This window comes from Rhodamnia argentea, chromosome 3 (genome assembly GCF_020921035.1).
Source record: "Rhodamnia argentea isolate NSW1041297 chromosome 3, ASM2092103v1, whole genome shotgun sequence".
NCBI lineage: Eukaryota > Viridiplantae > Streptophyta > Magnoliopsida > Myrtales > Myrtaceae > Rhodamnia > Rhodamnia argentea.
In genome coordinates, this window is record NC_063152.1 from 34,375,725 (window position 1) to 34,389,101 (window position 13,377).

A 13,377-nucleotide genomic window follows, 5' to 3' on the forward strand; every position below is an offset into this window, starting at 1 on the left:
GACGACGAAAGGCAAGCCATTTCTATATACGTCCGATACGATAATCCCCAGTACAAGTTGGGCGAAAATATTCGGTGTTGGCAAGGTAAAGGGTAATCTCGAGAAAAGTATGACGACCAAAATGATGAGAGGCATTCATTTTCTCTATCTAAACACTACAGGTTATCCTTCGCTTAACCCCTTTTGAGCAAAGTTTCATTTCTCACCCATGTCGGGAACAATCCCACACTAGGACAACATCTCAACAAGTTCGTATATGGTTAGAATTTTCTTGCTTTCACTTGCATCAATCTTCAAGCATATTTATTGCATGCAAATTTTGTGTTAGCTTAAGTGCCTTAGATATGACGAAGAGCATTTCTTTCTATCTCCCTACACACTACACCCTTTGCGTACCCAATTTGAGCGGTGGATTCATTTCAACCCGATTGGTGATCATTCCCATGGTGAACAAATGAAATCATCTCAAAGCAAGTTCAAAGCGACTTGGGGCAAGTGGAAACCTAGAAAAATCAAAGAAGGGGCGTAGAAGATTCAATGAATGATGTCCCCTCTCTCAATCTCTATAAAAAAAAAAAAACCTCTCCAAAAAAAAATTTGAAGAAGAGAGAAGGACCCCAGCAAAAACCCGCAAAATGCTCCCTCATGAAAAGAAGGATCACTTGAAATTTTGCAAAGGAAAAGCCATGGAGCGGAAGACTGGAACAATCATCGGATCGTCAATGAAGATAATCAGAGCAAGAATCTGTGGTGGAAGCACGATTGGATGATCACCAATTCTCGATTTTCTCGGATAATGCTTCCCTTTTGGTGAAAATAGGCCATTCATTTCATGCCTACCCAAACCTATGCTACAACCCTTACCGAAGTCTCTTCAGATTAAGGCACTCAAGTTAACATAGGATTTCATATGCTCATAAATGTTGCTCAAAGAAGTGCGAGCAAGATTTTTCTATCTCATTTTGCGGGGTTCCCGACTTGTAAACTCGAAGCGGCAAATCGTATCAATTCTTTCAAAGCCAAAACGACTCTCAAGAGTCCCCATTGCTAAACCTTTGACCAAGCCTACATTATAACCCTCACAAAGACTTCTCGGATTGGTCATGTTATGCTGATTTCGAGAACACCCGGACCCTTATCAAGCACAATGAAGTGAGTTTGAGTGATTCTCAAACCCGTATCAATGATAGGGTAAAATAGCCCTTTTAATGAGAGAATGCGTGAAAAGTCCTTTTTGAGTGAAGGTTTCTCGTTCAATATCGTCAGATTGTCAAAAGGACAAGACAGGTTTCCTTGATTGACATTCTATCTCAGTAAAGCTTGATAACATGAGATAATTTTGTCAAGAAAATATATTGCATGTACTTGCCTTGCATATGAAATGAAAAGTCGGGTACAATGCAATTAGCGAGGCTATTCTTGACTGGAAGAGAAGAACTCGGGTATGCTCCCCGATTCCCTTTCAAAAAAAATCTTACCTTACATTGACACTTGATTAGCTCAAGTTGTCTTCTTTGTGTTCGTTCTGATTAGCTCGGGCGTCATACCCCTTTGTGTTCGTTCTGATCAACTCGGGCGTCACTTCCCTTTTGTGTTTACACCGATTAGCTCGGGTTTCACATTCATCTTTACCGCTCACGGTTTATAGTCCACATGGTGACTTGCCGAGAGACATAGTGTTCGTACCGATTAGCTCGGACGTCACATCTCTTTTCACATCTTTACGGACTCACGGTTTATAGTCCACATGGTGACTTGCCGAGAGACATAGTGTTCGTACCGATTAGCTCGGACATCACACCATTTTTCACATCCCTACCGACTCACGGTTTATAGTCCACATGGCGACTTATCGGGAGATAAACACTCAACTCTTCAAAACTCAATTTTTCACCAAAATGAAGAATGGGGAATAAAAAAAGGCTCCTTAGCATTACAGAGTATTTAGGATAAAAGCCTAGTATTCCGTATGCGATCCATGTGTAAGTATCTCATCGCTCCGCCGGAATGGAAGTGGAAAGTCACTACACATGTTAATTTGACTGTCTGCATTTTGCATATCATGCATCATTCTTATTGCATAAACAAAAAAAAAAAAAAATCAATTGCATTGTCAAAATTTAGGTTTCAATTTTGGTCTTTGAGCGAAACCTCTGCGAGCCTCCACTTAAAGAGGGGCAGCTGTTGACACCTAAATTTTGATTAATTCATTTATGAAAAATTTGCACAAAAATTAGGGACTAACCTTAGTCTCTATCAAAAATATTTATATAGTTTGCATTTACTTTAGCATCGCATTATATTTGAATTGAATCGAACTGGTGGTGATCGGACGCGAGTGGATAATTACGAATTTAATTAGTTGGACAAAACTCGTGATGGTTGAAAATTTGACTAAGCTCATGTAGTAGAAAAATCACGTGGAGGGCAAGGGTTGGAAGGTCTGCATTATTTGATCAAATTTGGGGAAAATAAAAATATAATCCTTGAAATTCTTAATTGCGTCAAAATAAGATAATGATATATTTTTTGGGTTTCAAATAAGAAGAGGAGATCGGCCATCGTCAGCAAAAGGAAATGAATATCACATGAGACAAAATATTGCACGTGGAGGAGGCCTGCTTCTAGATGAATTATAAATGTATCCACGAAGAAGAGAATTTGGTTCAAATATTCTGTAGGAGATAAAAAAAAATCTGATTTCCTTTCCTTATTACCTCAGACCCTCATGCCTATAAGAAGTTCGTTCACAGTGCTTCAATTGGGGGGGGTGGAATTCTTCTAAAAAAGAACGTCGAGAGCTATTGGCGAGAGAGAGGAAAAAAAAAAACTATCTTTTCTGCTTATATGCTGAAATCCACGTGAGAAAGGGAGGGGTTTTGAGGGAGTTTAAGGGAGGGCTTTTGAGGGAGTTTAAGTAGTTCGAAAGTTTTCTCTTCAAGGGGGCGAAACCCTCCTTCGAGCCAAGCTCCCTCCGTGTGCCATCCTTATCCTTCCTGTCATCACCGCTGCATTGCCACCGACGTTGCAGCATCGTCCCAGCGTCAACTCTGTTCCGAAGTAGCCTGTTATAGCACGACGGGGGTCGAAGAACCAACTGCTGATCATCACCATCCAAGCTGCTGTCCCGACGTAATCGAAGTGCGACCTGAACGAGTCCAAATTCTTGTCCGGGTGAAACGTTTTCGCAGCTGTCCAAGGCGAATCTGTGCTGCTGTTTATTCTTTGTTTAGCTGCTACTGTGTGCCAAAATCCTTACTGTTTGGTGCTCATTTGTGCTGGAGTTTGGCGTACGAAGTCCCTGTGATTTGGTGTTGATTTAGCTGTTGTTCAGAGCTGATTTAATTGCTGTCCAAAACTGTTTTAGCCACTGTTTGGGTCCAAAACAGTGCAGTTTTTGGTGTTTTCTTTGACAATTTTCAGGGTTGGTTATATTTACTGTCCGGGATCGAGTACCCCATATTTAGGAGCGGAACACCTGTCATTTGACACCAATCACAGCTCGAAATTGGTTGCTGTCCAGAGTCCGTTTGGGCTTGCGTGATCCTTCCCCTAGGTGCGCACAAGTTCCTCGCCATTTTGTCCAAGAAAGCTTGCTTGGTGCTACAGTTTTCTGCTTCAATTTTCGAAATTAGGTAATTATCTAATCTCATGATATTCTTAGGATATTTTCTTAATCTGAATATTTTGCTGCATATCTTGAGAAATCATTTTGCAAGATTGAGATACCCGAAAATTGCTTGATTGGGAAGATTGTATGTCAAAAATCGAATCCTGGATATCTTGAATATTTGATTGCAAAATTGATTGTTTGAATTGCCCTACTTAGAAAATTGCATTAGAAGTTTTGAATATTTCATTGCTTGAGTTGGAAGATTGCACGTTATTTTTTTGGAAGAAATTCGGAATATATCTTGCAATATATCTTGTCTTTAATTTGGGAAGATTATATCGTAATGCAAATATTTTGAGATCTTGGTGATAATCTTGTGGTAATCCAAAAATCTTTTTCAATATACTCAAGGTACCAAAATATTTCAAAATGTGATCGATTAGGAATTTCCTAATCCGCAACCGCGTACATGGGAATAAGTCTATCTATCGGGCTTTAGATGGAATTATTTCCATAGCGGGAATTTCGAATTTTTAGGGTCGATCTGTCGGGCTTCGGATCGAAACTTAATTCGAAAAAAATAGCGGTAATTATCTTTCCATTAAAAGATTTGCAACTTTAATTTAAATTCATTCAAAAAAACTTAAAATCACAAAAAAAAAATCAGAAAAATTCAATAAAAGAAACAAATCGTGCATGTCTCATGTTTAATTTTCATGTCACAAAATCTCAGAAAATAAAAAAAGGATGTAGCAAGATATGGTTTCTTAAAAACCACGTCTTATCACTTTTTTAGAAAGATAGGATTTTCTAGAAATCTTATCTCATGGATTACATTCAATAAACAAGATCTTGGGAATCCATTAGGATAGATATTAAAAGATGCGGACATAGGGTTAAGATATTTTCTTAAAAAAATTTTGGAATTAATGCAAGTTAAATCCGAAAACTTTAAGATGATCTTGAACCAATTCACTCTCATTTTCCTTTAATTTTTTAATTTCGAAAATACATCAAAAATACAAATAAATAAATAAAAAGAAAACCCAAAAATTACACCTTTGAACCGCAAGTCATAATTCATCAAAATTGTCAAATCAAACTTTTTTTCATGAAATTGGTACTGTAAGGGCATTAATTGAAAAATTAATGTAACCAAGTCCCGAACTTAAGATCTTTGGTTTGCAGAAATAAAATAGTTTTCTCTCACTATTTTATGTAAGTTTGTAATCAACCTACCAAGAAATGATTAGTGGCGGCTCCGAAAAATTAAAAAATCTTTTGAAAGATAAACATTTGAACCATAAGCCACGATTTGGTAGAACTTGGGAGAGTTCGAGCTAAATTAATTAATCTAATTAATTTGGCAATCCATTAACCTAAAATTGGAAAACCCGATTTTTTTTAGGTCGTGACGGATATCATTCTTCCTCATGGATTATTATGGGTTCCAATGAAGAATGTTTGACAGTCACTATATTTGTTGATATTATGCGGTGACTTTGCCTATATCTTCTACATCTTCTCCATGCAACCTTTTGTTTCTTGATGCAAGTGATTCTTGCTTGCAGAGAGCTGTAAGCGCATTCCAGATGTTGAAGAGATTTCAAGCCATAAGGGTGTAGAACTTTCGAGGACCCCTATCGAGTTAAAAAGCGGGGAATGGATAGCAAAAGTCGTTCCTTGGATTGGGGGAAGGATCATATCAATGGAGCATGTCCCTTCAGGTGATTTGACAGGGTTCTTTTCATCCTGATACTATTAGAACTACTTAAACAATTTTGAATTCCAACTTTTGAAAGTGGAAGCTTCGTTAATATATTATAGAGCTCGTGCAGCGATAAGCATGCTTTGCTGATTTTCCTTATCAGTAAGTTTAAACTAAATGCCAATTCTCTTCAGCAAAATACAGTTTTGCAAAAATTGAATTGTTTGGAAATGTGTTATGCACTTTGGTAGCTATATAGCGACGATCAGATATATGAGAGTTTCAGTTCTAATCCGCAGAGATTCGTTTTGCATGAGATTTCAAGTATCTATTTTTTTTCTTTGCTCAATAAGTAAATTGATGTGCTCGGATAGACTTTGGGTTGACATTGTCTACGAAGCTTTGCTTACTTCTGTCCCTCCCTTCTTTATTAGGATAGGTGTGATGATGCTCCTCTGCATGTGTGACAATTTAGAGCATAAAAAGTTCGATTTAAATAAAAATAGATTTATTTAACTCTGGACTTGTAGGTGTTTCTTTTTCCTTTGCTTGGTAGTGAATTAAGTTCTTGGAGAGACTTATTCGGCATTGCCCACAACATTTGCATTACTCCTATCGCATCTTTGTCAACATGGATACATCTTGTCTTTCTCAATCTAGAAGGGAGGAACATGACAGGTTGTCCTTAACTTACACTACCCATGAAGCAGCTTGTCATATACCAGATATTTCTTGTTATAGGCAATTCTGAATTGTGTCATGGCCATAACGATAATTATGCCATAACTGGTGCCGCAGCCTCTTCAGTTGTTATTTTCTCATGAAGAGCAAACATGAAGTCTAGCATCACTATAGTGTGCAAAAGTTGAGACTTCCTAAATCATTAAGTTTGATTCTATGGCATACTTGAGCTTGCTACAAAACTGTGACCTTTATGCTGTCGCTGCCACGATGGTGATGACCATTAGAGTTGATCCTCTATGTTGTGCTACGCTGAGGAAGGTTGAGGTTGATCTGATGATTATCAAAGCATGAAAGCAAATGCTGTAAGACAATTATGTGTGAAAACATATATAAGTTATCAGAATTTAAAGTAGAACCTTTAAATTTTATATGTCTGTATCGCAGGTACACAATGGCTTCATAGCAGAATTGAAATCAATGGATACGAAGAGTATAGTGGAAGAGAGTATAGGTCTGCTGGATGTACTGAGGACTATATTGTCATTGAGTAAGTTTCTCAACTTATGTCTCAGTTTTGGTAATTACCTTTCTGCAGCAAGAGAAATTGAGTAAAATACTTAAGAAATTTCAGGTATTAGGAGGAAGAAACAATGAGTTTGTCTCATCCACCCATCGGTGGCCGCGATGGTTTGAGCCCAGTTCTTTTCACGAAGAGGGTTTGGGTTCGAAACTCGTAGGCGTCGGTGATTTAAGCGGGGGGTCGTGGCGGTGGGATGCTGCACTAGCCACCCCCGAGGACTAGTCGTGCTTCACCGCTGGTTTGAGCCATAGCTCGCCGGCCGCGCGGACACCTCGGTTATTAAAAAAAAAAAAAAAGAGTTTGTCTCAGTTTTGGTAATTACCTTTCTGCAGCATGAGAAGAAATTTCAGGTATTAGGAGGAAAAAACAATGAGTTTGGTACCCACCGGCTGGTGGCCGCGCTGGTTTGCGCTCGGTTCCTTTCACGAGAGGTCCTAGGTTCAAAACTTCGTGGTGCCGGTGTCTTACCCGGGCACCGTGGTGGTGGGGTTCTGCAGTTGCCCCCGAGGACTAGTTGTGCTTCACCGCTGGTTTGAGCGCAAGCTCGCCGGCTGCGCGGACACCTCGGTTATAAAAAAAAAAAAAAAACAATGAGTTTGGATTATTAGGGACAAATAGTTTGCTCGAGTTAGTAGAAGATTTAACTTCATCTCTGTTTGGTTTCATCATTATGGGTCTGGGTATTTTATTGGACCATTGATTGCAAAGCCCGGCCAAACATGGCAGTGTAAGGGTATGATTGCTGAATCCTGCAAATACTGGAAAATTTGTAAGTCAAATCTATCTACATTCATCAAGTCTTCTTGAGAAGGTCCTGAGTTTAAAATCTTTTCAGGCCTTATTTTCCTCCTTTATCATATACTTCACAAAGTCCAGCTTACGCATGAGGGATAGCTAGTGTTAAAGTATATGAATATTAGTCTACGCCTGCATGTAACATGTTAAATTTTTTGAACGGAAAGTAATCCCACAAGTTTACATGATACCAGAGCCAAAAGAGGGACCCAAGGTTCATCTTTCTTATTTCCGTCAAATCTCTGCTTGTCGTCAAAGGGAATCACTGTTTGTCCAGATCAAGTAAACTGATGGCCTTCGTCAGCATCTTCCTTGCCGTCAAGGAGTTGCTGCTCCTTTGTTCCTCGGATTTGCTGTCTGTTGACCACCCATCTCAATCAGTGACCATCAATCTCGTCTTCTCCAGCGAGCTCAAGTCCACTATTGCAAACTTTTCTCAAGCCACTGTCGCTCTTAGCCTCATCGTTGGTCAGTTTCTGCCAATCCCAACTGTCACGAGTCTACATAGCTCGCCGTCACCTTCTTGAGCTGTTCTTTGCCACTCGTCCTTGTCTTCAAGACTATTACAAACTCCCAGTCAAGTCCCTCTGATCTCCAATCAAGGGTTTCATCAATTCCTTCATTCCAGTAGCTGTCTTCCTATCCTCTGTTGTCATCTGTCGTTTCTGGTTTGTGTGTCGTTCAAGCTTTATAAATTTGCTTGGGTCATGTGCTTTTGTTTCTTTAACAGAGCTCTCTCAATTATAAATGAGATAAGTTGAAAAATATGCTTTAACCAGTAGCAACTCATCTTCAACAATTTCCCCAATTGTGGTCCTTTGAAATCTCAAGAAGCCTACTGTCGATGTTATCCATTGTTAGACTCGTCTTCATTTGAGAGCGTCATCGACGAGTGGGGTCGGCGTCAAGTTTCCAAGAAACTGTGAGCGCTGGACTCCAACATACCTTCATGGAGCTGCCAAAGTCAAGCGTTGTGTGGTGATGGAGCTTAGTTTGCCGAAAATCAAGATGATTTTTTGCACATTTCACCTTTGTTATAAGAGAAAGAAAGGTTTCAATTTTTTTTTTTTAATTATATCACTTTATTTCTTCAGTCCTTTCACCATAACTGGTGTCAATGTGGATTATAGTCAGTTTATCCTGTAAGGTCTGGACACAATTGTCATTATCTTAAATCTAGTTTGATATATCCACATCCATTGTCTATCGAGGTCCGGCGTACAAAACGTTTTAGTCACAAATGTTGGACAAAAGTTGCATCTGTCGTATGCAAGGTGTATGCTCTAACTTCAGGGGAAGTGTTGAAATGTATATTTATGATGTTAGCCTATTGGCTAGTAGTTGGTCAGGTGGTCATAAATAGGGAAATTAAGGTTTTGTTAGTGTCCCTCATGCTTTATAAATAGAGCCAGCTATATACTCTTTTATCTAGTCTTTGAGTAAAGATGCTGTCTTTATTGATTCTATCTCTCCCTCTCTCTTGAAGATCGTAGAATTACACTTATAACAGTGGTTCATTTTGTCACAACATGAGTTAGACTACATCCTTTCATGGCTTTAGTACAATAAGAAGTGAATCAGAATATTATTAATCTCTTTGTGCATGTGGCCATCAGTATTTTCAAAAGGCTCGAGAATGCTTTTAGTAATGCCAGCAGTTGCAAATTAGACCAAAGTTGAAGTTGACCTCTCATTTACGTAGAAGCATTTGACCACTCGTAGTCTGCTGAATAATATTAATCAACAGTTATCTATATATCTTTACTGTTAGTACGAACAACTATTGCTCCCATTCCCTGTTAACCTTGAAAACATAGGAATTTCATTTTCAATCGGTACATTTGCCTTGTGTAAGCTTTGCATTCCCTGTAACTGTAGGAGAAATCTTGAGCATGCTGGAGAGGAGGAATCTCTTATGATGGAAGGTGAAATTGGCGGTGGACTGGTTCTTCAAAGGCTCATATCTATCAGAAAGGACAACCCTAAGGTCTTCCGAATTGACTCTAGCCTCGTAGCCAGGAAAGTTGGTGCTGGTTCTGGTGGATTTTCAAGGTCAGCTCAAACATAGTTTTGGAGAAAGTTACACAACTACAAATGACTTCTGATAACAGGTCTCTAGGAAATGAGCAATTATGTTAATGCTAAGAAAATGTTATGAAAACTCATTGCTCATCACTATTCAGAACACATTCGTAAAGTTTAGCCTGCATATTTGTTACAGTGAATAAATGTAATCAGAAAATTGAGTGGAGATATCATCAGAGAACTGCATTTTACGCTTTTCGTTTCTTATCTGACTTTCAGATTGTCAATAATCACCTATAAGGGTTGTTTATATTCTGCTGTAGGTTGGTCTGCTTGAGAGCACACCCCACATTCACCCTGTTGCACCCTACAGAATCTTTTATCTCATTCACAGCTGTAGATGGTTCTAAGCATGAACTTTGGCCTGATTCTGGCGAGCAGACTTTTGAAGGGAATCTTCTACCTAATGGTAACTTTTTTTTCTCACCTTTCCTCTTGGTTCTGCATTTTGTTATCTGCTGCAAAGGCCCGGGTAACTGGAGAGCTATATTCCCTAGTAAACGAAGATCCGGTTGCATCATTCCACCTTTTGGAACTCTTACATTGGGTTGCCAAAACTTGCATTTGGTTATCTGCTGGAAAACCAGGGTAACAGGATCACAAATTCCTTGTTCAACCAAAACCCATGTCCATTGTCAAGGTCTTGGTACTTCTACCGTCTGGAATCACCAAAAGTTGGTTAGCATTGAATTACTGCTATCAGTTTCACTGAAATATTCCTGAAACCGTTGAATGCTTTAATTGATTGACAAGAAAAAAGAGAGTAGAGAAAACAAAATTGAGCTCAGTATAGGAGAGGTTCAGGCCCGCTCCTTCCTCCTGCCTCCAACCAAGGCTGAGTCCCCCTACTTCCACCAAATATATTACAACTCATACTATCTGTTCCATACAAGTTCAGCATAAGTTGCTTCTAGACTAAACCCTTGTACAGAACCCATCGCTCCTTTAGAACGGAACCATGGTCTCCTATCATTGCCCCCTAGAGTTAAGCCTCTCCCTCTCATTTATCTCTGCAGTGCTTACTAGAGATACAATGATACAAAGATAGTTCAAAATACGCTCGAGGTCTTCCTAAGTTTAGCACTAGTGGAAGTACAAGAATCAAGGTGTATGCTATTCATATTGGTGGTATTCTTGTTATAGATTATCCTCATCTCCTGCTTTGAATTCCAGTCCTCAATTCTCATGGGTCCGTATGCCAAAGGTCCCTTAACCAGCCATCCTGCTTCTTCAGTACGTTTACACTGCTTCCAGCTTCTATTTACCTGTCCTCGGTGCAATCTTCTCTTCTTTGATTACATAACCTAAGTGGTCATTTACTAGCATCCTGCTCAAAAGGTTCATTAATATGATAACATTTTGGATAGGACGACTATTAATTGGTCATACAATCAGCAGCCACTCACTTTTGACATTTTTGTTCCGACAAACGAGGATATTCTCCATCTCAGCACCTTACCGTTTACTTTTTCAGGTGAATGGTCGCTCTGCGACAGATGCCTTGGTGTGGGACTAGTCAATCGGTTCAATGTCAATGAGGTCTTCAATTGCATGATCCACTGGGGAACCGGAACGGTTAATCTGGAGCTGTGGTCAGAGGAGAGGCCCGTTTCAAAAGAGTCCCCCCTGAAGATTTCTCATGAATACGAGGTTGTAAGAATGTCGTGACTTTTCAACATTCCACTGTGAAATTAAGAAACTGAGAAGCTAAATAAACATTCGAGCTGGGTCCCGTCGTTATCCACAACACGTCTACTTGCGGTGTTTTGAGTGAACCACACGGGGGCATTATCACAGAGGAGAAAGTTAATTTATGTGCGTTTTGCTGCAGGTTTGTCCTATCACATGTCATGTGGTCATTATTACTGAATCCCAATCACAAGCTTGTCACAATTGTACAAATCTTGTTTTCTCAACTATGACCATTGGAAGGCCAAACCCGTTACGATCTCTGCTTATGTTTCCACAACCTGCATCTGCGGGTAATGTTTCAAATCCAAGTTCAGTGGGAGATCTGCAGAATCATCACAGAAGAAAAAAAAAAGGAAAAAAGAAGAAAAAAGAACAAACGTAGACAAATTTCTCTGTTAACATGTCATTCAAAACTTTCCAAAATATTCTTTGGAAGCCCATATAATATGTAAATCAGCCAGGGGAATTCTATTAGATCAGCTAATTATGATTTAGCCAATCTAATCACTTGATCCGGTTTTGCCGTTTGCGGTTATACGTACAGTCAGTTAACGAAGTTTCATGATGTCAAAGTGATTGCTTAAGGAAAATTATCAAAAAAACTCTAAATCTATTGTATTTTTGCCAATTTAGTTTTAAATATTTTAATTTTTTCAATTGAGTCCTAATTTTTTTTTATATTTTTTCAATTGAATCTATCTGGTCAATTTAGGCCGAAAATCGTTAATGTAGTTGTCTACCGTCTTTCGCGACATGGTCAGGATCGATATGAGTAATTTTTAGTAATATTTTCATATATTTTCATATTTTTAGTAATTTTTTATGTTTAATTTTCTTAATTTTAAAATTAGATTAAAGAATTAAAAAGGAAAATCTAAAACTTTATTTTAAAAAGAGAAAACTGAAAAAAGAAAGAAAGAGGAATCGCAGGCTTGTGGAAAGGGGGTCGCTAGAGGGGTGGTGAAGGTCTTTGGCCAAGGGCGAGGGTGGCCGGCCTTTGCCGGGCTCGACGCCCGGATCCGGGCCGGCGTCCCTCACTATGCCTAAGCGACCATTGGTGTTCCTAGTTTGGGTGTCCTCACTTGGGCCGGCATCCCTCACTAGGCCAAAGTGATCGCTAGTGTCTCCCAATCTCGGTGCCTTGGCCCGAGCCTCGGGAGGGTTGCCGACCCTACGAGATGGCCAACATTGCCCAGATTTGGGAGCCCTCGCCTAGGGCCGGTGACGTCTGCTGCCCCTCCGGTGATGGGCGTCGATGGAAACGCCCTAAGATCCTGCCATTCCTTGTTTTTTTCCTTCAGTTTTCATTTTTTGTTTCAAAAGAAAGTTTTAGCTTTCTTTTTTAGTTTTTTGAATCTAATTTAAAATTGAAAAAAAGAAAATGTAAAAAAAAATAATTAAAATTTCGAAAAAAGTATTAAAATATCATTAAAAAATTTTCAGTCGGTGTTGGCCATGCCATGCCACGTAGGATCACCAGCATCCACGTTAGTGATTTTTCGGACAAAATTGATCGGGTGAACTTAATTGATAAAACATGAAAAAATTTATGACTCAATTAATAAAGTTAAAAAGTTTATGACTGAACTAACAAAAGTACAATAGGTTTCGGACCCAATTTTCTTGAACGAGATTTCTATCAAAGAAGCCAATAAGATATTTTTAGAGATCTTCCCCGAGGATGAGTACGTTCGAGCTGCAGGGGTGGTCTCTACAAAAATCATTCACTGCGATTCAATTTGTAAAACTTGTTGTAGTATAAGCTCTTCCATTCGAAAGAACCCCAACATGAGAATTTACGTTTTGCTGTTAAGATGTTGCTAGATTTTGTAATTCCTAAACCCTTCCAAGTTGACCACGATAGTTGTCGGCTACTCATACATCCAGTTGCTATACTTTTTTAATTTGGTCGGAAACAATATTTTTATTTCACTTAAAAAAGAGGTACATTGCTTCAAGATAAAATGAACATCAAACAAAGCAAGTAAATTTAAAAGATAAATCAACTTGGTATAGTTTGCATAGGCTCATTTATTCCACCACAAAGACAGGTCTATCATAGTGTCAAAGCCCAACTTGTAGCCGATCAATGAATCTTGCATCAATAATGAGCAGATATCACTTGTGGCCAATCAATGAATCTCATATCAATAATGGGCAGACATCGAGATATCCTTCTCCACTTACACCCGGATTCAACGTCTCTAGCACCATCACAAA

General features: G+C 39.0%; 1 protein-coding gene across 2 annotated transcripts in view; it reads left to right on the top strand.

Moving 5' to 3' along the window:
- LOC115732548 (alpha-glucosidase 2-like) overlaps positions 1-11,410 on the top strand; it is a 29,129-nt gene extending 17,719 nt beyond the window's left edge. For both annotated transcript variants that reach the window (XM_048276547.1, XM_048276548.1), the window contains exons 19-23: positions 5,185-5,340; positions 6,450-6,552; positions 9,259-9,432; positions 9,729-9,874; positions 10,940-11,410. In XM_048276547.1, coding sequence (XP_048132504.1) covers positions 5,185-5,340; positions 6,450-6,552; positions 9,259-9,432; positions 9,729-9,874; positions 10,940-11,133 — 773 coding nt within the window. In that variant the 3' untranslated portion in view covers positions 11,134-11,410. The remainder of the gene's footprint in view (positions 1-5,184; positions 5,341-6,449; positions 6,553-9,258; positions 9,433-9,728; positions 9,875-10,939) is intronic.
- Positions 11,411-13,377: the final 1,967 nt, after the last annotated feature.